General features: G+C 41.1%; 1 protein-coding gene across 3 annotated transcripts in view; it reads left to right on the forward strand.

The window, feature by feature from the left end:
- XRCC6 (X-ray repair cross complementing 6) overlaps positions 1-27,320 on the forward strand; it is a 228,146-nt gene that overhangs the window by 114,043 nt on the left and 86,783 nt on the right. For all 3 annotated transcript variants that reach the window (XM_075833597.1, XM_075833595.1, XM_075833596.1), the window contains 2 exons: positions 13,258-13,426; positions 20,663-20,824. In XM_075833597.1, the coding sequence (XP_075689712.1) occupies positions 13,258-13,426; positions 20,663-20,824 (331 nt within the window). The remainder of the gene's footprint in view (positions 1-13,257; positions 13,427-20,662; positions 20,825-27,320) is intronic.

A 27,320-nucleotide genomic window follows, 5' to 3' on the forward strand; every position in this document is an offset into this window, starting at 1 on the left:
TAAGGGGAAAAGCTGGGTTTTTCATTTTTTTTTTTTCACTTTTTTTTTAAATTAACTTTATTAAACTTTTTTTACTTTTTTACTAGTCCCACTAGGGGACTTCACTATCCTCCGATCGCTATTATAATACACTGCAATACTTTTGTATTGCAGTGTATTACTGCCTGTCCGTTTAAAACGGACAGGCATCTGCTAGGTCATGCCTGCGGCATGATATAGCAGGCATTCGCTCCAGGCAGACCTGGGGGTCTTTATTAGACCCCCGGCTGCCATAGAAGACATAGACACTCGGCGATTTTATCGCCGGGTGTCAGTGAGATGAGAGGGAGCTCCCTCCCTCTCTCCAAAACCATTCAGATGCGGTGCTCGCTATTGTGCACCGCATCTGAAGGGTTAAAAAGGTGAGATCGATACTAATATCGATCTCACCCGGCAGAGCAGGGACGCCCCCAGCCCTCAGCTGCCTCTGGCAGCTGAGAGCAGGGAGATTTCACGGCTCCCTGCTCTGTTTACTTTATTCTACAGCAGCGACGTAGTTTGGCGGCGCTCTAGAATAAAGCCCACTAATGACTGCCGTAAAAACACGTATCGGCGGTCATTAAGGGGTTAATACCTCCAATATCCCTTCCCAGAATATGCTAACACAGGGACAACCCCATATGATTAAATATATAAACTCAACAGGTCAAGTCACAGGTTAGGTGCCACTGATAAGTGTCAATGCACCTCCAATTAAGGTTATAGCAAAGCTTCATTAAATCATGAAAAAACTTAGAGAAAAGGAAGCCATGACGCCACAATTATTTGAAAATAGTTACAAACAATTTTTATTGAAACATACAAAACATAATAACATTAGTTAAAAATTAAAAAAGGATCTGGAATAACAGTGTGTGCTATATGAGGTCAGTAAAGATACCGGATAATGTGCATACAGAAATTGTCAGTAGATATGTATACCAAAAATGAGCAGTCAAAGTATCTATATTATATCCTACCCGCATCAGTGCCTCCAAGTTAGTGAGAATAATATATATAAGTAAGGGAGTCAGAAGGTTAGTATAAAACTAGTGCTCCTAATGTCCAGATTAGGGAGGTTTAAATAGGATGCCTCATAGGAAAAACAGATTAGAGAAGTTCAGAATACACAATAGGTATACAGGGGAACGAGTCCCAACAGTTGGAGTAATATTGAAGCAAAAGGTGCTCCAAATGGAAGGTATGTATGCAGGCTTACCCATGAAAGTTAATCGGTCTAATGACACCACACTGTAGCCTGATGTAAATGCGCCCCTATGAAATGCATGAAGTCAGCCCCATTGGAATGGCATCTGTGGCATTCAGAATTTGGCATCCTGCCCATGCGATGTAAAGTAGTTAGTGTAAGGTAGCACTGGTGTAAAATATACAGTTGAGTCATTCTATTATTAACAGATGGAGATACCAGCAAAGGAGACTCCAGAGCCTCCATCCAGTCCTCCTCTGACATACTGTGGATAACCTCCTGCCATGCCATCTGCACAGATAGTGTTTGCGTCTCAATTTTTGCATTTAGAAGATGGGTGTATAGTGCTGAGATGATACCCTTGGGTCCCTGTGTCTATAGCACTCCTATCAGCGGGAATTTTGAAATAGACGGGGATTGCATTTTGAACTGTGCGGTCAGCGCATGTCTTAATTGCAGATACCTGTAAAACTGGGTGCGATTTAAACCAAACTTTTCCATCATCTGGGTAAAAGATGTGATGTGAATGCCTAGATATTTAAAACTCAACCACCGGCAGGTTATAATATATATCTGGCCAATCCACTTCCCACAAAGGCATCAGTGCCGATTTAGCCCAATTTATCAGCAGACCTGAATATTGACCAAAACAATTCACAATGTCAATAGCCCTTGGTAGAGTTTCGTGTACCTCGGACATATATAGAACCATATCGTCTGCATATAATCCTATCCTACTCTCCCTATTGCCAATATTCACTCCCCTAAATATATGGTCCTGGCGTATGCGAAGGGCCAAGGGCTCTATGGCTAGTGCAAAGAGAAGAGGAGATAGTGGACATCCCTGCCTAGTGCCCCTGCTCAAATCAAATAAAGTCGTTCCCACCCCGTTAACTAACAAATTCGCCCTAGGATGTTTGTATAAGATGGATATCCATTTGGAGAATTCAGGCCCGCACCCAAATTTAGTTAGAACCGCGTGTAAATATCTCCATTCCACCGAATCAATGGCCTTTGCCCCGTCGAGAGACGCCGACGCCCATTGCCTATTCAACTGCCTCCCTACTTGTGAAAGCGCCTGGACCCTACGAATATTCCCAGACGTGGACCTCCCCGGGATAAAGCCAGATTGGTCCTCATGTATGATTGAGGTTATAATATGGTTAAGTCTGTTCGCTAAAATTTTTGTTAATATCTTGTAGTCTAGATTGAGCAGGGAGATAGGTCTGTAAGATCCACACTCCAAAGGATCCTTGTCCGGCTTCAGCAAAATAATAATGGTAGCTTCATATAAAGAAGTAGGCAATTCCCCCATTTCAAAGGCTGCCGTATACATCTGGAGCAATTCAGGACCAATAATATCCAAATATCGGGAATACACTTCCAGTGGGATCTCATCAGGCCCTGGCGCCTTCCCACTATTTAGATCCTTCATAGCCGTCTGTAATTCTTCCAGATTGATAGCCCCATCCAAATAATCCCTATGTTCCCTTGATATCTGCGGAAATGTTATCCCCTCCAGATATTCCTTCAATGACTCCTCCGAGTAATCACATTGGGATGTATATAAATCCATATAGAATCTACGGAACCGATCCCCTATCTGCTCAGCTTCATGAATAGGTTGACGCCCTTGATCTAAAATTTCTAGAATAGCAGGAGAGGATTGATTAGAATGTACTATGTGTGACAATAATCTACCAGACTTATTGCCTAATTCAAAGGTATTTTGTTTAAGAAAGAACAACTTCCTGTCCCCCTTCTCCTTGAGATGTATCTGATATAGTCTGCCCGCCTGCTGCCATTGCAATCTGTTATCTTCAGTCGGCTCCTCTATAAATGTATGTTCCCTGTCCTTCCATTTCCCTGCCAATCTATCTTCCTCCGCCCTGGATGTTTTTTTAATAAAGGAGATAGTGGACCGCAAACAGCCCCTCAAGTATGCCTTAAAGGGAATGTGTTGCCAGAAAAACATGTTTTTTTTTTAAAAATTAAACATTTAGTGTGTGGGTGATTAAACATTGTTCACATTTTTTTTTTTTTTTTTTGCACGAGTCAGGAAATATTATAAATTATTTCTAATTTATAATACTACCCATTTTTGGTCACTAGATGGAGCTCTAGTGAGCTCTCAGCATCCCCCCCTCCTTTATCCTGGCTAGTGCCGGGATAAACGAGGGGTTTGAACGGTGTAACCTCCTACACTGTGTGTCGCCATTTTTTGAGCTAACCCACAGTGTAGTAGGTTTACATACAGTAGTAAACACACACAAACACGAACATACATTGAAATCTCTTACCTGCTCCTGCCGCCGCGGCTCCCTCCGGCCCGTCCGCTCCGTTTGCTGCCGCTGGTGCAAGTGCACAAATCCGGAAGCCGCGACCGGAAGTAGTAATATTACTGTCCGGCCGCGACTTCCGGTCCACAGGAAAATGGCGCCGGACGGCGCCAATTTCGAATAGGACTGTGTGGGAGCGGCGCATGCGCAGTTCCCACACAGACGCCGTACACTGCAGTCAATGGGACGGGAGCCGTTCGCAGTCCCTATGGGACTGTGGCTGCCGTATTCCATGTCTGTATGTGTCGTTAATCGACACACACAGAAATGGAACAAAAAATGGCAGCCCCCATAGGGAAGAAAAAGTGTAAAAATAAGAAAAAGTAAAACACAAACACACAAATGAATATAAACGTTTTTAATAAAGCACTAACATCTTTAACATATAAAAAAATAATTTGTGATGACACTGTTCCTTTAAATGTGTCCCGCTTCAAAAGGGCGGCGGTCTCCTCGCCATGGATTTAAAAAAAAATTGGGTTAACTGATCAGGAATTCGGTCGTTTGTCCCCATCAGAGACAACCAGAATGGATGAACCCTCCAATTGAGTTTGCTAGCCTGTCTATCATATAAACGAAACGTCACCTGTAATGGCGCATGATCCGAGGCACCAGGAGGAGCATATTCAACCTCAGTCGCCCTGGGTCCCAGTGAAACCGATCCGAACACATAGTCTATTCTAGACAGTGCCACCCTGGCAGGAGTAAAACATGAAAATTCAATAGATTGAGGATATCTCAGTCTCCACATCTCCACCCATCCCATCTCGTCCGTCATGCGTTGGAGGTTGAGTTAAATTCCCCAGCCCCACCCCGAGGTACAAATTTATCAAGGGACGGATTCAACAGAAGATTAAAATCTCCCATACATATTACCTTAGCGTCAGGGTAGCTGGAAACAAAGTGAACTGCTGACTGTATTATGGACAAATTTGCTGGGGGTGGATTATATATTCCTATTATCACAAATGGGACACAATTAATATATGCATGGGTAAATACGTATCTCCCATCTGTGTCTCGCACCGTCTGCGTGGCATTCCACCTTACCGATCTATGAACTAGAATAGAGACCCCCACGAGAATACGTCGTGTGCCACGAGTGCTCCGCCCATTTAACCCATGTTTTTTTTTAAACGATGTGCTGTATCAGCCACAAGATGCGTCTCCTGGAGGCATAGAATATGCGGCCCAAATTCCCTCACATGTTGAAACACCGCTATTCTCTTACGGGGAGTGCCCATCCCTCTAATATTCCAGGACATAACTTTCAAATCAGCCATGTACGCCTACCTGCACATATTTGACCAGGATTCCCCCCCATATCCCCTCTGTATGATGAAATCTATATATCTTTAGCATATATTTCGTATATTGCTGAATACATCTAGCAAGCATTGCAACTTTCATCCAACAAAACAACTTCCCCCTGTGGGAACTTCCATGAGTAAACTTATCATCAACCTGTAAAGTCTTAAATGTAGCTGTTATTTCATGGTTGACTGTTTCGGGGTATCTGTGCATACAATAAAGATGGTACTTTTAACCTGCACAGAAATAAAGCAACTATATTAGCCCAAGTTACCCCCGCTATTCGACATCAGACCTCTTCATACGTTCAGCCAGAAACACCGGACAGTCCATAGGATAAGAGGATGAGTCGGCCACCCCATCTCATGGCTTCAGGAATTCAAATCAGAATGTCTTGGCTCAGTCACCAATCTGCCAGTCCGTTCACCAAGAAGAAAAGCCATACTGCATACCTGGACCTCCGATATCTCGGCTAACCTGACGAGTCGCATGTGGCCATTTTCAATCCCGACGGTTGTCTGGTCGCATAGATAGCCATTCCTCCGCTTCTCTCGGGTCTCCAAAGAAAACCGCCTTTCCTCCATCAGTAATGCGTAAACGAGCCGGATAAGCCATGGAATAGGATATATTCAGATCCCGCATCTTCCGCTTCACCGCAATGAATGTGGCGCGCTTTTTTTGTAGCTCCGCCGAAAAATCTGGAAACAACATCACTTTGGAATTCTTGTACTGGATATTGGGGTGTAAACGAGCCATCTGCAGAATCTGATCCCGATCCTTCCAATTGAGTAAACTAGCTAATAAGGGTCTTGGTGGCATGCCTGGCTGCGGTGGTCATGCGGGTACTCTGTGTGCGCGTTCCACCGCGAATGCTGCTGAGAATTGCGCCTCAGGGAAGGTAGTGTGGAACCATCAATAAAGGTGCCAGGTGTTGCTCCCTCTACTCGTTCCGGCAAGCCAATAATGCGGACATTATTCCTGCGGGAGCAGTTTTCCAGATCATCACATTTCTGCTGCCACATCTCCACTTTAGCCTCCACCGCCGACAATCTTGCAGGAATGCGTATATTAGTATCTTCAATGGCAGAGATCCTTTGCTCTCTGTCCTTCACCCGCCCCCTTAGCTTCTGCATATCATGGCGTACCAGTCCCAGATCAACTCTCACTTCCTCTATCTTCCCTGTCAGCGAAGTCGTGGATACAGTAATGGCCTGCAGCAGTTGTTCATATACCTGCTGCAGGGTCATCTCCGCCGCAGGCTCCGTCTCCTCATGTTGCGCCGTGCTAGTGCTCTGGCCTCGTGGTAGCCGGGATCTCTGTGCCTGGGACGCTGCGGCGCCATTTTGAGAGCTGTCCCGAGCAAAGTCCTTCAGTTTCTCAGCCGCCGACGTACCTTTCGCGGGACCCATCGGTGCCATGACTCAGTGCCACTTCGTGAGTCTGTCAAGAGGTCTGTCGGTCTCAGGATTTTGGCAGGATCACAGGTATAACGGGTTACCGGCCGGAGCTCTCACTCAGTGCGACCGCTCATGTTGCCTGCTGGCCACGCCCCCCTTACCTCAGCAAATTAACAGCTAGAATGCCAAAGGTCTGCAATGCTATAATTGCTGCAAATGGAGCATTCTTTGACGAAAGCAAAGTTTGAAGGAGAAAATTATTATTTCAAATAAAAATCATTATTTCTAACCTTGTCAATGTCTTGACTATATTTTCTAGTCATTTTGCAACTCATTTGATAAATATAAGTGTGAGTTTTCATGGAAAACACAAAATTGCCTGGGTGACCCCAAACTTTTGAACGGTAGTGTATATATACTCATATTTGACATACCTGTATTACGGTCTTCATTAGGAGGGTCACTCCTAATTTTGTGTTTTCCTCCAATCACAAGAGTCCGCGCCTTGTCTTGTTCCAATTACCAACGGTGTATATATAAGAGCCGGGCACACACGGTCACTATGTTTTCTTTTGAATAAGAACACTGTACGTGTTCGAAACGCGTAGGCTCGGGCATTTGCCCACATCACTTACAACCTTGAGACTGCGTCTCTGTTCAAATTTTAAACAGTATTTTTCTTCAATAAAAGTGGGAATAGAACATCCCTTTTAAATCTACACAGCGCTGGATCATTACATAGTTAGTACGGCTGAAAAAAGACACATGTCCATCAAGTTCAACCAAGGGACGGGAAAAGGGAAGGAAAAATTTATACACATAGGAGTTAATACTTTTTTGTTCTAGGAAATTATCTAACCCTTTTTTAAAGCCATCTACTGTCCCTGCTGTGACCAGCTCCTGCGGTAGGCTATTCCATAGATTCACAGTTCTCACGGTAAAGAAGGCTTGTCGCCTCTGCAGGTTGAACCTTTTTTTCTCCAGACGGAGGGAGTGCCCCCTTGTTTTTTGAGGGGGTTTTACAAGGAACAGGATTTCACCATATTTTTTTGAATGTGCCATTAATATATTTATATAAGTTAATCATGTCCCCCCTTAGTCGTCTTTTTTCAAGGCTAAATAGGTTTAATTCTTTTAATCTTTCCTCATAACTTAAATTCTCCATGCCCCTAATTAGCTTCGTTGCTCTTCTTTGTATTTTTTCCAACTCCAGGGCATCCTTTCTATGAACTGGAGCCCAGAACTGAACTGCATATTCTAGATGAGGCCTCACTAATGCTTTGTAAAGTGGCAATATTACATCCCTGTCCCGTGAGTCCATGCCTCTTTTAATACACGACAATATCCTGCTGGCCTTTGAAGCAGCTGATTGACACTGCATGCTGTTATTGAGTTTATGATTTACAAGTACACCCAGATCCTTCTCAACAAGTGAATCCGCCAGTGAAGCTCCCCCTAGGACATATGATGCATGCAGGTTGTTGGTACCCAGATGCATAACTTTACATTTATCTACATTAAACTTCATCTGCCAAGTGGATGCCCAAACACTTAGTTTGTTTAAATCTGCCTGCAATTCATGAACATCTTCCATAGACTGAACTATATTACATAGCTTGGTGTCATCTGCAAAAATAGAAATAGTGCTATTAATCCCATCCTCTATATCATTAATAAATAAGTTGAATAATAGTGGTCCCAGCACTGAACCCTGGGGTACACCACTTATTACCGGGGACTATTCAGAGTAGGAATCATTGACCACAACTCTCTGGATACGGTCCTTGAGCCAATTCTCAATCCAATTACAAACTATATTTTCTAAACCTATAGTCCTTAATTTACCCATTAGGCGTCTATGGGGGACAGTGTCAAATGCCTTTGCAAAGTCCAAAAACACTAAATCCACAGCGGCCCCTCTGTCTAGGCTTCTGCTTACCTCTTCATAAAAACAGATTAGGTTAGTTTGACAACTTCTGTCCTTAGTAAAACCGTGCTGGCTGTCACTTATAATACTATTTTTTGTCACATAATCCTGTATATAGTCCATCAATAGCCCCTCAAGCATTTTCCCCACGATGGATGTTAAGCTTACTGGTCTATAATTACCCGGGGAAGACCTAGAGCCCTTTTTGAAAATCGGCACCACATTTGCGCTGCGCCAGTCCCTTGGCACTATACCAGTCACTAGAGATTCTCTGAATATTATGAAAAGGGGGACAGAAATAACTAAACTAAGCTCTTTAAGAATTCTAGGGTGTAACCCATCTGGTCCCGGGGCCTTGTGCACATTTATTTTATTTAATTTAGCTTGGACCATATCTACATTCATCCAATTCAGTATATCAACTGATATATTAACAGCACTTGCACCGGCTACATCAGCTGCTCTTTCTTCAGTTGTATATACAGAGCTAAAGAACCCATTTAGTAACTCTGCCTTCTCTTGATCCCCTGTGACCAACTCCCCATTACCATTATCTAGGGGTCCTACATGTTCAGACCTTGGCTTTTTAGCATTTATATACTTAAAAATTTTTTGGGGATTTGTTTTACTATCCCTGGCCACCTGCCTTTCATTTTGTATTTTTGCTAATTTTATTACCTTTTTACAGATTTTATTAAGCTCTTTATATTTTACAAAGGCTGCAGATGTACCCTCAGATTTGTATTTTTTAAATGCCCTTTTTTTGTCATGTATTGCCCCTATCACAGAAGGTGTAAGCCATGTGGGGTTTAATTTGAGTCGTTTATACTTGTTACCTATAGGAATAAATTTTGCACTATAATAACTCAAAGTAGATTTGAAAATCTCCCATTTATCATTTGTACCATTATTTGACATTAGTTCTTCCCAGTCTATATCCTGAATTGCAGCCCTCATCCTGGGGAATTTGGCTTTCTTAAAATTAAATGTTTTTGCCCTCCCAGCCTGCGTTTGTTTTTTATAGTATAGGTAAAATGTAACTATATTATGATCACTGTTACCGAGGTTTTCACGAACATTGACATTCCCAACAAGATCTGCATTATTAGAAATGACCAGATCCAACAGAGCTTCACCTCTAGTCGGGTCTTCCACAAACTGGCCCATAAAATTTTCCTGCAACAGGTTGAGGAAATGTCTCCCCTTTGCAGTTGAAGCTGAACCATGACACCAATTAATATCCTGGAAATTAAAATCTCCCATTATCACTACAGTACCCGCCTGTGCAGCCTGCTCCATCTGTTTATATAGCTGAACTTCCATCTCCTCAGTTATATTGGGGGGTCTATAGATTACACCAAAAGTAATTTTTTCAGTGTTTACCTCCCTTTCTAGTTCCACCCACAAGGTTTCAACCTCCTCACAGTATTCACCCACTATTGTCTCTTTCACACTCGCCTTCATATCATTTCTCACATACAGACATACACTACCACCTTTCCTATTTGTCCTGTCTTTCCGAAAAAGTGTAAAACCCTGTAGATTTACAGCCCAGTCATGTGAAGAGTCCAGCCATGTTTCAGCAACACCAACTATATCTATATTTTCTTCCAGTATCAAGGCCTCCAGTTTTGCTTGCTAGACTTCTGCCATTTGTGAACATACACTTTAACTTGCCTGTCAGTTTTTCACTTTTATCAGAAATGTGATTTGACATTATTTGGGCATTTTTATTTATACTGCTGTTCTGTAGCGAAAGGATCTCCTTATCTTGTTGTCTAGTCCTCTCCCCACATTCTGTTTCCCCCCACCAATATAGTCTGACCCCTCTCTAACCTGGCTACCCCTTTTTTTTCTACATTGACCTCCCTCCTCGGCACTAGTTTAAATACTCCACCACCCCAGCTAGAATTCTCCCCCCCCCCCAGCACAGTGGACCCCCTTCCATTTAGGTGCAAATCATCTGCAGAATACAGTTTGTACCCCAATGAAAAGTCAGCCCAGTGCTCTAGGAACCCAAATCCTTCTCCTCTACACCAAGACTTCAGCAATGCATTTAACTCCCTGAGCTCCCGCTGTCTTTCCTGTGATGCGCATGGCACAGGCAGTATTTCTGAGAATACTACTTTGGAGGTCCTTCCCTTCAGCTTGTAGCCTAGTTCTTTAAAATTATTCTTAAGGCTCCTCCACCTACCATTTATTCTGTCGTTGGTACCGACATGGACCACGACAGCTGGATCATCACCAGCCCCTCCCAGCAATTTGTCCACCCGTTCCACCACATGCCGAACCCTGGCACCAGGGAGACAGCAAACCATTCGGTTGAGGTGGTCTTGGCGACAAATTATTCTATCCGTCTTCCTGATTATAGAATCCCCTACGACTATCAATTGTCTTAGCTTACCTGCATTACCATCCCGCCGACTACTAGCTGGGCTGTTCTCCCGGCTGTTAGGGAGATCAGTATCCACTAGGGCTGCCATTTCTGAGACTGACACCCTCGCATCATCACCCAACTTGGCAATTTTGGTTGGAATGTCAGAAACCGGATTGTCCTTCCTTTTCTTTGACCCCTTTCTACTGCCCCTAACTACATTAACCCAGCTACTTACCTGATCCTGCTCACCCATGTCTTCACCCTCCAGTTCTAACCCACTAACTGCATTCTCCGTGAGCAGCATGCTTCGCTCAAGATTGTCTATCGCCCTCAGGGTTGCATTTTGCTCCTCCAGATCTCTAATACGAGCTTCCAGGTGACCAACATGCTTACATCTGCCACAGAGGTATTCACCCAGGAACTCCGGCTCCAGTCGTGCATGCATATGGCAAACTGTGCACTGAAGAAAACCTCCAATCTTGCTATCCATTATCCCAGTTACAAAAAACCAGCGAACAGTTGTTAATGCAAAAAGAAAAAGAAGAGTACTTACAGAAAAATAATGTTTCTCTTTTCCTGCAATTCTTACCGCGGGCCGTCGCGGGGATCCGAGCGAGGTGCACAACCTGAGATGCAGAACCAGTGAGCTGGAGGTTTCCTCCCCTTCTCTATTTTCCCTTATAAATTACATGTTAACGTTATTCTGCAGGTCAGTACGATTCCAGCAATACCAAGTTTATAGCACTTTTTTATGTTTTACAACTTTTTGCACAATAAAAATATATACTTTTGCAAAAGGAATGTATTTTTTCTGTCGTTATGTTGTAAGAACCATAACTTTTTTAATTTTTAATCGACTGAGCTATATGAGGGTTTGTTTTTTTGAGAAACGAGCTATAGTTTTTATAGATACTATTTTCGGATGCATGTGACTTTTTGATTGCTTTTTATTCAATTTTTTGTAGGGCAACGTGACCAAAAAAAACTAAATTCTGCCATTGTTTTTTTTTTACAGGTTTTTTTTTTACGTTCACCGCGTGGAATAAATAACATAATATTTTTATAGTTCAGGCCGTTACGGACGCGGCGATTCCAAATATGTATGGTTTATTTATTTATTTTCAATAATAAAGGACTTGATAAGAGAAAAGTGTGATTGTGTTTTATTACTTGAAATTTTTATAAAAAAAAAAAAATTCACTTTATTTTTCACACTTTTCTTTCGTCCCACTAGGTTACTTGAAGGTCCAACTGTCAGACTCTCTTTCTAATACATTGCACTACCTATGTAGTACAATTTATTAGATTTGTCAGTCATTCACTGACAGCAAGCCGATTAGGCTTTGCCTCTGGGCGGGGCCAATCGGCTTCCGTAATGGCAGAGCAGGAGGCCATAACATACAGCTGACATCGACCGCTGATGATGCCGGCTCAGCTCCTGCCGGCGACTATGGAAGCCTTTTTGGCCCCGTCTCCGGTCGGGGCCTGAAAGTCTTCAAAACTAAGCATACCGGGAGGCCAGTGTTAGGCCTCCAGTTGCCTTTCCAGCCACCGGCATTGCTGGTATGCCTATGAGCTGCAAACACCTTAAATGCAACGATTGCTTTTGACCGCTGCATTTAAGGGGGTTAATGGCGGAGATCAGAGCACGCATCGTTCCCCACCATTATCCCAGGGTATCAGCTGTAACATGTAGCTGACACCCAAGGGGGGGTGGCACAGACTTCTCTTCTGAGCCGGTGTCCACTATTTGTCTTATGGATACGGCAAAATACTGGATGCAGTAGCTTTCCATGACTTATACATACGACAAATGTCAATAGTTTGAATAAGGGTACCTGTGGCAATATAGACTAACGATGGCAGGCTCGGATGGGACCATAGCAGCAGGCAGACACTAAGCGTGGTGAAATACAGCAGGTGTAGTATACGACACAACACGACTCCAACGCTCTACGGCGCAGGAACAAGGTAGCACGGGATACAGGTAACAGGAATACTTGCAACTGGAAAACACTAAGGGACCAAAGACTAATACGGGTAACACAACAAAGTTCAGGCAATGAAGGAAGGGGCAAGGCCTTTCTTGCAGTCCACGGTGTTCATGGGAGCAATCAGTCAATCTAAAGCATGTGTGTGCTCTGGCCCATTAAAGCCGGGAATGAGCTCGAGCACGCACCTTAGTGGTCACTGCAAGGCAGGACGGCCGCATGTGCTGGCATCTCAGGGGGGGGGGGAGAAGTCTGCAGGATGATAGGAGTCTGCGACCGCGGACGTTACACCTACTATCTTTATTCATTTTTAACAATACAAAAAGTATAAAATAAATAAGAAATACAAGCATGTAGATGCATATATTTTAAGTGTATACGATAAAGGTTATGTTTTTTTATTACACCGCTATTCCCTATCTACCATTCCCTTTCCCCTTATATTTAAATTGATCTCTGTGGTGGTGTACACCTGATATAATAACAAATTTCATCTCTGTGAATACAATTCCATCTTTCTTATCTGTTGCTACAATTAGATAAATGATTAAATAAAAAAAAAAGCTTTGTATGTCTAATGATGATTAGAAGAAGATATTAGGACATTTCTTGCATTGGGGGCCAATCTATGTATCTGATGCCAGCATTAGTTTAGACATTCGGTGCACTCATTATTCTCTCTTTGGTCAGACTTATGGTAACCGCCAGATTGTGCTGGAGAAGGAAGAGACTGAACAGCTGAAGAGGTTTGATGATCCTAGCCTTGTGTTGATTGGGTTTAAACCAATAAGTTTGCTGAAGAAACACCATTTCATCCGTCCTGCACAGTTTATTTATCCAGAGGAGTCTCTCGTCAGTGGTAAGTCCAATTCTAGACATTAAGGAAAATAACTGAGTTTTCTTATATATCATATGGCAACATTACGTACTTTTATTACCAAAGCAGATGGACATCTGGCAGGTAGGATGCTATTTGGTTGTGACCTAGCAGTGCACTGTAGTCCTGCTTTAATGCCTCATGGTATTTCTTATTCTCAGCAGTTATGTTGCCAGGTTCGCTAGAGTCAAGGTCAACACTGATAGGCAATTATGCTAAAGGTGGCAATAAACCTTAAATGAGTGTTGGCCTGACCCGCCGATTTAGGCAGGACTGACTTAACGTAATGTGTGTTCAATGTTCGGTTGACATTTTGTGGGATAAAAAGGTTTCGGATTGCTGAATTTCAACGTGTCCCGTCTCGTTTTTTCTTGAGGGAGATGAGCCACTGCAGAGGTATCTTATTCCTCTCTCCCCATTAAGAACACCTTCATGTTTGGTTGAACCAAGCGTGCATGTGTATGGCGAGATTGGGAGGAATGAAGGTGTATGAATATTCTAAAGCGTTAGCTAAGCAATCAAATTATTCCTTAAGGGAACAAACTAAAAGAAATGTAAGGTTAAAAGCTATATACACTTATACACTTTTGGTAGCATTTTTTATTTTTATTTTTTAAATGAATGTATATTGTGTTTTTAACCGACTTTCAAATTCTTTTTTAAAAATGTTTTTACTTTTTGTATGATACAGATTCTTTGTGTCCATTATACATATAAGCTGTATCGTTCAGTCTCAGCCGATTCTGTTAGTTCATCTGAATTGACGGCTCGGCTGAGAGCAGGTCCTTTGTGTGTGACTGACACACAGGATCCAGCTAATATTGATTACTTATATGTGATCGATATTAGCTGGATCCTGTGTGTTAGAAGGAAAGAAGACTAGAACCGAAATGGACCAGAAAAAAAGGTAAATTAGGGGTAATTGAAATCAATGGGAGGAAGAGAATTTAGAATGAAGCAATTTTTTTTCTGCCTGCAAAAAAGCTGCGTGTGAACAAGGCCTCTTATTAAAATGTGGATATTATTACAAGTGGAAGTACTAATAATGACAATGGCTTAATTTATATTTTGAAAAGAACAAAAAAAATATGTTGTACCAAATTATTATTTGCAATGCAGTTTTGGAAAATAATCAATGGGACATTGAATGACATTTTTATTCCTTATTATGCACACATAATGTTCCATCAAATAAACACAAGTTAAATCCAAAATATTATATTTACAGATCATGTTACATATTGATATGAGCCCTTCTTTGAGATTACTTTAAGAACTTTTATCCATTAAACTTGTAAGTCCATGTATAGTTTCTGCTGGTATTTCCTTTGTGGATGCCAGTATTGCCTCCCAGAGCTTCTGTTTTGAGGTCTACTGACGGCCACTCTCATAGATCTTCCTTTTAAGGATGCTCCACAGGTTCTCAATAGGATTGAGGTCAGGAGATGATGGTGGCCAAGCCATGCTTTATTTGTTTTCTACTTTTATTCCCATAGCAACCAAGGAGTCAATGGTATTTTTTTGCAGCATGGGATGGTGAATTGTCTTGAATCAAAATGATTTTATTTCGGAAAGCACGATTCTTCTTTTTATACCATGGCAGAGAATGCTCAGTTAGGAACTCCACATATCATTCAGAGTTTATTTTGGCACCCTCGGGGATCCTAAAGGCACCTACCATTTTGCTTCCCAATATTCAAGCCCAAATCATCACTCCACCATCTCCATGCTGACGTTGTGGTCTTGTTGGAACAGGGGAGCCATTCACCAGCCATCCAGAACTCCATTTATCAGGACCATCCAGTCTAGCACAGAATTCATCGGTGAATAAAACTGTATTTCTGAGCCCACTGCAAACGCCTCTTGGTGAGCTTTGTTTAGGGGTGGCCTAACTACAGGTTTATGCACAACTGCCAGCCTGTGGAGGATCCTGCATCGAGTGGTTCGTGACACTCCGGAGACACCAGCAGCTTCAAATACCTGCTTTCTGCTCAACAGTGGAATTTTTACAGTTGCCCTTTTAATGCAAATAGTTTGTTTCACAGAAACGTTCCTTAATGAATCTTTATCGCCTGTGCTCTGAATCACTTGCGTATCTTTTCACAGTTCGATGATCTCTCTTCCGTTTTTGTGAAATATCAATTGTTTTCATGCCTTTTGTAAGACCTTGAACTGTTTTATGCTTTTCATCTTCCTCCCCATATTGCATGAGAACTGTGACTTGCCTAATAATGTGGAACAAACTTTCTAAGTAACTTTCCCTTTAGTGACGATCACCTGGTAATCTAATTAAACAATACCAGACATCTAAAAACATATGAGAAAGAAAACAAACACTTTTTTTGGAAAAATAAAATCTAAATGTTCATTTAAGGGTATGTTCACATGGCCAATTTTTAGCCATTTTTCGGCCCGTAAACGTTCCGAAAAACGGCAGAAAGAACGGAAGCAGAATGCCTATAATAACATAAACATCTGCCCATTGATTTCAATAGGAAATACGGCATTCTGTTCAGACGGGGCGTTTTTTTACGCCTCACTTTCAAAAAACGGCACGTAAAAAGACGCCCTGTTAAAAAAAATTCCCCTTTTTTGGAGCCATTATTCATTGACTTAATAGAAAAACAGCTCCAAATACGGTCATAAAAAAACGCAGCAAACATTTTTAGCTTGATTTAAAAACGGCTGAAAATCAGGAGCTGTTTTCCATATTGACATTTATTGTTCACACGGTTAACGTACCCGAACTGAAATCCAAATCCTAGTTAAGGCCTTATTCACACGAACGTGTGCATTTTGCATGCACAAAAAACGCTGCAATTTTTGCGCGTTGCAGTTCTGTGTGTCATCAGTGAATGGTGCGTGGCTGCGTGATTTTCACGCATATTCCATCCTTATGACACGCGGTTTTTATCTTTAGAAAAAGACAAGGAAGTGCTTTTATTTTTTCCTTCATTTCTTTATCTACTGTTGCGCGAATCACGCGCGACACACGGAAGTGCTTCAATGTGCCGTGTGCGATTTTCACGCACCCATTGACTTTAATGGGTGCGTGATGCGCGAAAAATGGCCAAGTATAGGACATGTCATAAGTTTTACGCAGCGGACATACGCTGCGTGAAAATCATGGAATGTCTGAACGGCCCCATTGACTAACCTAGGTCCGTGCGACGCGCGTATCACGGACATTAAACACGTTCGTGTGAATAAGGCCTTAACTTGTATAATAATTTGGAACACGGTGTACAGCAAATTAGCATATAAGGTGCCAACACAACTGGGGGGGGGATATCTCTGGAACAAAGGGGGTTCTGGGGGGAAAAAAAGACGCTGGGGACAGCGCTGTTCAAGTCAGATAACCAGTTCCACTTATATGACAGGTCCTCCTTTAAATCTACAAATGAAAATTTAGATACTTTGTTAATATTTGCACTGATTTCAAGTAATTTTTTTTTCCCACTTCCATATAAATGGCTGCCTTCAAATTTCTGGTTGCTCTTAAAAGCAGACTGCAGTTTATCTCCACTCTGCTCATACGTGTAAACATAATTGTTACCAATACAACCACAAAAGTTAGTTGTTACGGATTATAGTTAAAGAGGACCTCCAGTGGAATCACAACTTTCCATGTCTGCATTCCCCACCTGACTGTATAACACTCTCTACACGTGTTTTATGTATATTGTACTTTCTATTTGAACTGCTGCCTTTTCTGTGCTTTTAACCCCTTCCCGCTGTAAACAACTTTCAGATTTTCATTTTCGTTTTTTGCCTCCATACGTTCCAGAAGCCATAACGTCTTTATTTTTCCGTCGATATAGTACTATGAGGGCTTGATTTTTGCAGGACGAGTTGTAGTTTTTCGTAGCACCATTTATTTTGCCGTATAATGTACTAGGAAACGGGGAAAAAATTATTTGTGGGGTAGAAAATGAAAAAAAAACAGCGATTCCGCCATGGTTTTTTGCGCGCCGTTTTTACGGTAGTCACTGTGCAATTAAAACAACACGTTAACTATATTCTGCTGGTCAATACGATTACGGCGATACCAAATATATATAGTTTTTTCTATATTTTACTACTTTTACAAGGAAAAACCTAAGTGTAAAAAAGAAAATTTATTTTGTTTCGCCAAATTCCGAGACCAATAACTTTTTTCTTTTTCCGTCGATTGGTATGAGGGCTTATTTTTTGCGGGATAAGCTGCTGTTTTTAATAATACCATTTTGGTGTACATGCGACGGTTTTATCACTTTTTATTTCATTTTTTGTGGGAGATTAGGTGACCAAAAAATAGACATTCTGGAGTTTACAATTTTTTATTTTTTTTTACGGCGTTCACCGTGCGGATTAAATAATGATATATTGTAATAGTTCAGACTTTTACGGACACGGCGATACCAATTATGTTCATTTATTTAATATTTTTACTATGCTCTAGGGGGAAAATGGGAAAAGGAGGGTTTTTTGAACTTTAATTTAAAAAAAATTTTTTCACACAAAAAAAACTTTACCTAATTTTTACTTTTTTTATTAGTCCCCCTAGGGGACTTCAACCAGCGATCGTTAGATCGTTTGCACGATATACTGCAATACTAATGTATTGCAGTATATCCTGATTCTGACAGGAATCTATTAAGGTGTACAAAGATTGCGAACCTGGGGGTTTTCATTAGGCCCCCAGGCAGCCATAGCAACCATCGCCCCCGCCCCGCGGGAGGCGCGATGAGCTGTTAGAGGGGGCCGCTCCCCTCTTTCTAACGATTGAAATTCACTTCTCCATGAATAAAGAATGGTATCTAAACATCCTCCAAGAGCAACTTCTCCCAACAATCCAGGAGAAATTTGGTGAAAAACAATGCTTTTTCCAGAAAGATGGAGCACCATGTCACAAGGCAAAAGTGATAACCAATTGGCTCGGTGAACAAAACATTGAAATTTTGGGTCCATGGCCAGAAAACTCCCCAGATCTCAATCCCGTATGAGCACCTGTGGTCAAACCTCAAAAAGCATCTGGACAAACATAAACGCAGAAATTGTGATAAACGCCAAACCCTGATTAGGCAAGAATGGGTTGCCGTCAGTTAGGATTTGTCCCAGAAGCTGATATCCAGCATGCCAGGACGAATTGCAGAACTCTTGAAAAAGAAGGGTCAACACTGTAAATATAGAGTCTTTGCATAAACTTCATGTATTTGTCAATAATTTGTTTAAAAACGTATGAAATTCTTATCATTGTACTTCAGTATATCATACAAACATCTGACTAAAAGATCTAAAAACACAAACAGAAAAAACCAACATTTGTGTCCGTCTCAAAACTCTTGACCAGGACTATACATAAGACTCCTTGTTGCCAAATTTGTCAGGTAACATATTAGTAGATGGTTGTACATGACAAGGTGTGATCTACTTATTTACAGTGTAACTTCTAGCTAATTTTTATCAGCTTGGGTTTTAAGTTTTACTTACCTTTCATGAACGAAGGCCTCATGCACACGAACATATATTTTTCCTCCCGTAAATACGGGTCCTTGGTCACACGTATTCGACCCGTATTGCACCCGTATTTACGGCACGTTTTCGATGCAAAATTGCACTGCACTAATCGGCAGCCCTTCTCTCTATCAGTGCAGGATAGAGAGAAGGGACAGCCCTTTCCGTAGTAAAAGTAAAAGAAATTCATACTTACCCGGCCGTTGTCTTGGTGACGCGTCCCTCTTTCGACATCCAGCCCGACCTCCCTGGATGACGCAGCAGTCCATGTGACCGCTGCAGCCTGTGATTTGCTGCAGCGGTCACATGGGCTGTAACGTCATCCCAGGAAGCCGGAATAGAGGAAGAAGCAGGGAGTTCTGGGTAAGTATGAATGTTTTTTTTTTACAGGTTGATCTATATTGTGATCGGTAGCCACTGTCCCGGGTGCTGAAAGAGTTACTGCCGATCGTTTAACTCTTTCAGCACCCTGGATAGTGACTATCCACTGGCATCGCCTAGCAACGCTCCCGTAATTACGGGTGCACACACGTAATCACCCGTAATTACGAAAGCCCCATAGACTTCTATGGGCCTGCCCGTGCCGTAATTACTGCCTGAAATAGGACATGTTCTATATTTTTCAACGGCACGGGCACCTTCCCGTAAGCATACGGGAAGTTACCCGTGGCCAATAGAAGTCTATGGGCCCGTGATTACGGGCGTTTTTACGTTCGTGTGCATGGGGCCTTATAAGGCAGTAGAAATGTTCTCAAAGTGTACCTCCAGTGAAAAACAAAAACGTCAGTGCTCTTGTTCATTACCTTTTGTGTATCATTTCCCTTTTTGATTCTCAGTAGTTTCTTCTGCAGACATCTCTTTCCTAATTTGCTAACTGTAAAGTAGTTATCATTGTCTGCCCTGTTACAGATACAGTGTTCTGCGGCCCTGTCACTGTGTCTGCAAGCTCATATTACACTTGCCAATCATCATCCCTTCCTTCTACCTTGTTAATGCTCTCGTAAAAACTATTGAATCTGGGCCAGGGCTGTTGTTTTTACAGGACTTTATAAACCCCTTAAAGAGAACCTTTCACCTCCCCATACATGTGCAGAATGTAATGGGGAGGCCTGCACAAACCCTGGGGCACTTTACATTTATTTTCTACCTCCCTCCGTTATTTAGATATCGGTGCCGTTATATTTGACGCCCGATATTTAAATAACCCACTGAACAGTCAACGGGGTGTGTACTGTCAAGGGGGCGTCTTACTATGGCTGTGACACTGTCCAATAAGATATGGAAAGTGTTACAGAAAAAGCGAGGAGAGTGTGAGTGTGTGCGCACGCTCTCTCACTCTTCAGCTTTGAAGATCAGTCTTCTGCCGAACTGGCAAGGGGGCGTGTCTCTGCTACGGACAGTGTAAGCGCTCCCCAGCTCTTTTAACACCGTCCATAGCAGTGTACAGTGAACTTGTACTATTGATTTATGGGGAAAAAATTAAACAAAGGTTACACTTTAAAATATATATATCAAAGAACATTGGTTATGAGGGTATAAAATATGTTAGAACTATAAAACTGGAAGTGTGGAGTGTGGTTTTGTTTTTTTTAATTTGTGTTAATTCTGGTGGTCTTGATTTTAAATTCATGAAATTAAAAAATGTGTAATTAGCAGATGAAGTGAATAGACTGATGTTGTAGTTGTGTACTAGCTTGTACATTAAATATTCTTTCTCTTTAGGTAGCAGCACATTATTTCATGCTCTGCTCATTAAATGCCTGGAACGCCAAGTGATGGCCATTTGCAGGTATACCCCTCGCAAAAATACACCACCTCGTTTTGTTGCTTTGGTCCCACAGGAGGAGAAATTGGATGATGACAATGTACAGGTTAAACCTCCAGGTGAGCGCATTAAAAAAAACTAACGTTTCTGTTTAACACTGGAGATAGAAATTAAAAGAAAACATTTACATTTTGAGATGCCATATTCTAGATATTATTTTCTTTTTCTTAACCCCTTAAGGACACGGCTAATTTTAACCTTGAGGACAGAACAATTTTTTTATATTTTCCGACGCTCATAACTTTTTTATTTTTTGTACGACATAGTTGTATGAGACTTTGTTTTTTGAAGGACGAGTTGTACTTTATGTAGGTACCATTTTTTGGTACAAATACATTTATCGTTTAATTTTATATACATTTTTATTTTGGCAAAAAAGCAGTTCGGCTGCAGTTTTAATATTTTTTATTTTTTTTACCGATCATCCTAAATACTGTTATACATTTGTTGTACAGGTTGTTACGGTTGTGGTGATACCAAATATGTCTCTATTATTTCATGTTTTGGGACTTCTATTTTAAAAAGTTTATTTACTATAAAACAATTTGTGTTTCTGTGTATTTTTTTAACTTTTTTCTTTATCATTAATTTTTTTTACATTCATTTAACTTTTTTTTTATTTTTTTTATCCCATACATTAGCCTGTGTACGGATTGTACAAAGGCAGTTGTTAGGGCATACCTCAGTATGCCCTAAAAACAGGAAATATGTTCAGACAGCTGTGGGGTTCTTCAATGGACCCTGGGCTGTCTGACCGTACAACTTATTGGCTTTGATCGCGTCATAGTTATTTTCTGTGATGCGATCAAAGTGCAGTCCCCTCTCCTTGAATGCCACAATCAGATTTCATTGCGGCATTCAAAGGGTTAAAGGCGGAGAGAGGATGTTTCTCTTCTCTCCGCTGTCAGAGCGGGGCCGTGGCTGTGTATTACAACTCTCGATCGCGCGCAGATACGGCTGTCTCACAGGACAAGAATACTTGTGCTAATGCGCGAAGTACCCGCTGCTCAGGACGAGTATTCCCGTCTGTCGGCAACAGGTTAAAGGAGTTGTCCCATCGGGACATAAAAGGATGTATTAATGATCATTAAGTGCTTAAAGGAACACTAAATCTAGACATGAATGATGAAATTAAATAGGAGATAAACTTGCTCTGAGCGTTTGTTTAAGGGGAATGCAGAAAATCCTGCAGTCTGACAGACTTGTAGGTATCTTACAGGGAAAATAGGGGTTCCATTTTTGGTTGGTAAAAGGCTGAGGGTGTTGGGCCTATCTAAGGGGCCTAACTATCTCTGTGTCCTATTGCAGACAGGGGGAGGATAATTCTACAGCCAGTTGTCTTACAGCCAGACACAGGATTGTGAGAAAAGGAAAGGAGAAATCGTGGATTTCCTCGGACACAGAGGTTTCTTTATAAATTTCTGCGTTTAAATTTCAATATTAGGCAAAATAGGATCAAGGGAAAGGACAAGGTTTAACTGCTTGCAAATCCTCCAACGTCTTTTAGACGTCTGACTGGTCCGCTTATTACTTTAGTAGGAGACTAAGAGAGCAAACTGTTAGGTGGGCGCTCACCTGGTGTAATAGAGCTAGACGTACACAATAATGTGAAAAGTGTATGAATGCCAATGCAACTCTGCTGCTGCTCGACCTGTTCCGGATCTGTACTGGCAGTACGTCTGTAAAAGTATGTGGCTATAATAGTAAAAGTAAGTCATGGGGGAATAAAAAGCAATAGTATCATGTAAGCAAAAATATCATAGTCACGGAGCGGGCTGCCTGTGCTCCTTGAGTGTCTCTAAATATTTGAAAACTGTAATCATTTTTTACTAAATGTTAAACAGATGTTCCCCCTTTCCCGTATGTTTTTTCAAAACACGTGGAGCCAAGCTTTTCCCGATCTTTTCCATTATATAACCTGGCACTATACACGCGCAAACATATATTACAGACCTGATCAAGGGACCGGTACGGTTCAGAAACCTGTCGTCCATTGAATAAAGAAAACAATCCTTTTAAAGATAACACCATCTGTCGTCATCATCATTTCCTTTTGTGCCTGGCGCCCATACCGTACATACTGCATTTTTCACCTTTACCCTTCGCACAAATCTGTTCCTGAAAGGAGGATCCATCCTCCCAGGGAACGCAGTGGGTGGCAGCCGGCTTCAAATTATAACTACCAAAATCTCGGAGGAGTGCCGTTTCCTACCATTTTCTCCAATTTCCCTATATGCTCCACAGGAAGATTTCTGCAAGACTTCAAAAACACCCAAAAAACATAACAAAACTGGCAAAAAATTGCTTTTTGAACAGGATCCTGGGATCAAAATGAAAAGTGATATGCAATATGAGAAACAACATGAGGGTTTTCAGCCTGCAAACTTGTCTGGTAGTGAAGAAGAAATACAAACGGCTGCCACTTGTTGCATAAAGAATCTATTTAAGTCGTTTAGGCAAACTGTCAAGGACGATATCTCTGAACTCAGGAACGATATGAAACAAGTTTTCGACAGGGTGGACTCTTTGGAAGAAACGTGCACTCCGGTTATACATCACTCCGAAAAACTGTCTGAGGTACTGATTGGAAAACATAAGAAAATGTATTTAGAAAAATTGTATATTGACGACTTGGAGAACCGATCCCGAAGGAATAACCTTCGTATAAGAGGGATTCCAGATAGTGTTTCGGACAAAAATATCTTCAGTACTCAAATATTCAACGAGCTATTAGGTCAAGAAGAAACAACTGACCTGAATTTGGAAAGGGCTCACTGAGTTCATAGACCAAAATTGGAGGGGACCAGAAAAGCCGAGAGATATCCTTTGCTGCTTACAGAGTTTTAAAACAAAAGAGGCAATTGTCCAAAAAGCCTGATATGCAAAAATAATAGATTATGAAGGAAATGAGGTACAAATATACCAAGATATCTCATGTTTAACCCTAGATCTGAGAAGACCACTCCAACCATTAACAAGAGCCCTCAGAGAAAAAGGCATCTCGTATAAATGGATGTTCCCATTTGGAATCGAAATAAATCTGCCAAACCAGACCCTGATTATTAAAACCCCTGATGATCTGCCTTTTGTTCTGCGTAGATTAGACCTCACTCATATTCAGATTCTGGACTGGATTATGACAGAAGACCAATTCGATTTACCACCTTTGCCAAGTATCCATAAATGGGAATTCGCTACACCTGGGAAAGCAAACAAAACAGGAAGAACTGATATGGATTCTGGGAAAACGCAGAAGAAAAGCAATGGACAAACAGACTGTTGTATCCTTACCCTTGATTATTATTGCCTATATTGATTTAATCAACAGGATATGCGTACTTGTTTTCTCCATATCTTGTCGCTTATTTTATATAACCACTGTTTTTCTTTCCTAAGGCCTCGCCGGGAGGTGTTCATGAACTATATTTCTGTTCTACTTATTTACTGTATTCTAAATGTAAATACACTCATGGTTGTGCAGATACAATATACTCTGCTTGACACAGGTCCACCTCCCCCTTGACCTGTTAATTTTATGCTCCTAACTTTGGACTGGGGTGATTTATTTTTTTTGTCACTCTTCCTTGTCCACCAGCTTACCTTTTAACATTTTCCACAATCTGTTCAAAATGTTAAAACGCCTTGTGGGCGATTTCACCTCCCCCGAGTTAGGCCCCATGCACACGACCGTAAAAAAACGACCCATTCACTTTCATTGAACGCGGACACCTTTCTGTAGCACTACGGAAGGGTGTCCGTGCCGTGGAAATGTTCCGAAAATTATGGAACATGTCCATTCTTTTGCATTTTGCAGGCCGTGCTCCCATACTTTGTATGGGAGCACGGCCCGAAAATGCGGCTGTCAGTCGGCAGCCTGCCATGCCTGCAATCGCGGGCCGTGATTGCGGGCACGGTCGTGTGCATAGGGCCTGACTAAATCTCTGCTGATTCACAAACTTATAAACTGTATTAGTTTTGACCGTACACCAAATGGCTGACTTAAATTGCGACCTTTAATGTCAAAGGTATAAATGTCCCTCAAAAACTATTACAGATTTTACAATATTTAGAGGAGAAGGTTGACATTGCCTTTATACATGAAACTCATTTTAAAAAATCATATACACCAGTGACAAAAAAACAGAACATTTACAATTTGTTATAGTTCTTCCTCACCATTAAAACGAAATAAAGGTGTTACTTTTATTATAAATCAAAAAAATACAGTTTATATTTAAAGACGTCAATACTGATAATAAAGGAAGATGTTTTCCTTAACCCGTTAGTGACCGGCCCATCGTGTTTCTACGTCGGTCACTAACGGGCCTTATTCCGATGCCATAGACTTTTTACGTCGCGGCATCAGAATAAGTTTACAGAGCAGGGATATGTCAAATCTCCCTGCTCTCAGCTGCTAGAGGCAGCTGAGGGCTGGGAGCGTCCCTGCTCTGCCGTGTGAGATCGATATTAGTATCGATCTCACACGTTTAACTCCTCAGATGCGGTGCTCAATAGTGAGCACCGCATCTGAGTGGTTTTGGAGAGAGGGAGGGAGCTCCCTCTCTCCCCCACCGACACCCGGCGATACGATCGCCGAGTGTCTATGTCTCTAATGGCAGCCGGGGGTCTAATAAAGGCCCCCAGGTCTGCCTGGAGTGAATGCTTGCTAGATCATGCCGCAGGCATGACCTAGCAGATGCCTGTCCGTGTTAAACGGACAGGCAGTAATACACTGCAATACAAAAGTATTGCAGTGTATTATTAATGCGATCGCAGAATCGCATATTATAGTCCCCTAATGGGACTAGTAAAAAAGTGAAAAAAAGTTTAATAAAGTTAATTAAAAAAAAAATGAAAAACCCATCTTTTCCCCTTACAAAATGCTTTACTATTAAAAAAAACTAAATAAAGTAAAAAAGTTACACATATTTGGTATCGCCGCGTCCGTAACGACCCCGACTATAAATCTATTACATTTTTTTTGCGGGTTAAATAATGTAATAAAAAACTATGGAAAAATTGCTGTTTTCTGTGAATACTGACTTTAAAAAAATGTGATAAAAAGTGATCAAAAAGTCGCATCTACTTCAAAATGGTACCAATAGAAACTACAAGTCGTCCCGCAAAAAAAAAGCCCTCATACAACCGCATCGGCGAAAAAATAAAAACTTTACGGGTCTTCAAATATGGAGACACAAAAACAAATAATTTTGAAAAAAAAGCGTTTTTACTGTGTAAAAGTAGTAAAACATGCAAAAACTATACAAATTTAGTATCGTTGCAATCGTAACAACCCGCTGAATAAAGTTATTGTGTTATTTATATCACACGGTAAACGGCATAGATTGAGGACGCAAAAAAGAGTGGCGAAATTTCAGATTTTTTCTATTCCCCCCCAAAAAAAAGTTAATAAAAGTTAATCAATAAATAATATGTACCTAAAAATGGTGCTATTAAAAAATACAACTTGTCCCGCAAAAAACAAGACCTTATACAGCTATGTCGACGCAAAAATAAAAAGGTTATAGCTCTTGGAATGCGACGATTGAAAAACGTAAAAAATAGCTTGGTCATTAAGGTCCAAAATAGGCTGGTCATTAAGGGGTTAAAGGTATGATATATGACAAATTGTATACCTTTGTAAACATTTACACACCTAATGTTAATCAAGAAAAAAATATTAAACATTAAATGAGTTATCCACATTTGGGAAGGAAATATAATAATAGGAGGAGACTTCAACAACCCTTTAAATCTGACTTTAGACACCTCCAATGGTATCTCGACAATTTCTTCCAAGGTATTGAAGACTATTCAAAAATCGTTAGCTGACTTACAACTCGTTGATGCTTGGAGAATAACACACCCCACTGACAAGGTCTATTCTTTTTTTTCCCTCCTGTACACAAAAAATACTCCAGAATTGATTTTATTTATCCTCCATTTAATAGATAATATTGCCTCAACAAACTGATTCGATCCTACATTCAGATCATGCACCACTTTTCTGATGAAAAAGGCAAAAAACATATAGCCATACATTTACAAAATAATTTTGAAGACCATACCACTGATGGTACATGCAACTCTATTTTATGGGAATCGCATAAAGCGGTCTTGAGAGGAGTTCTCATAGAGTTGGAATCTAGGAAGAAAAAAGAGAGAGAAAAAAAAATGGAAGATCTGTTAGATAGAATAAAAAAGCTTGAACATTCACATAAACTCTCTCAGGCTCTAGACTGAAAGAGAACTTAACAAGCTGAGATGGGAACGTAAAGAATTACTGAACGTGAACTCTGAGAAACTTCTTTTCTTTGCAAAATACAAACATTGTCTCTGCAAGTAAATCAGGGAAGAAACTAGCAACGCTTATTAAGAAATAAACGAAGTCCACATATATCCCAAAAAATTGTGATAAACAGAATAACCCTAAATGTAAAACAAAGGATATAGCAAACCTTTTCAGTGAATATTATTCAGAGTTGTATAATATAAAGTGGATCAAGGACGATGTTGTAGGTCTCGGGATCAACAAAGTACTAAACTCCAAATCCC

This window comes from Rhinoderma darwinii, chromosome 7, assembly GCF_050947455.1.
Source record: "Rhinoderma darwinii isolate aRhiDar2 chromosome 7, aRhiDar2.hap1, whole genome shotgun sequence".
Taxonomy (NCBI): domain Eukaryota; kingdom Metazoa; phylum Chordata; class Amphibia; order Anura; family Rhinodermatidae; genus Rhinoderma; species Rhinoderma darwinii.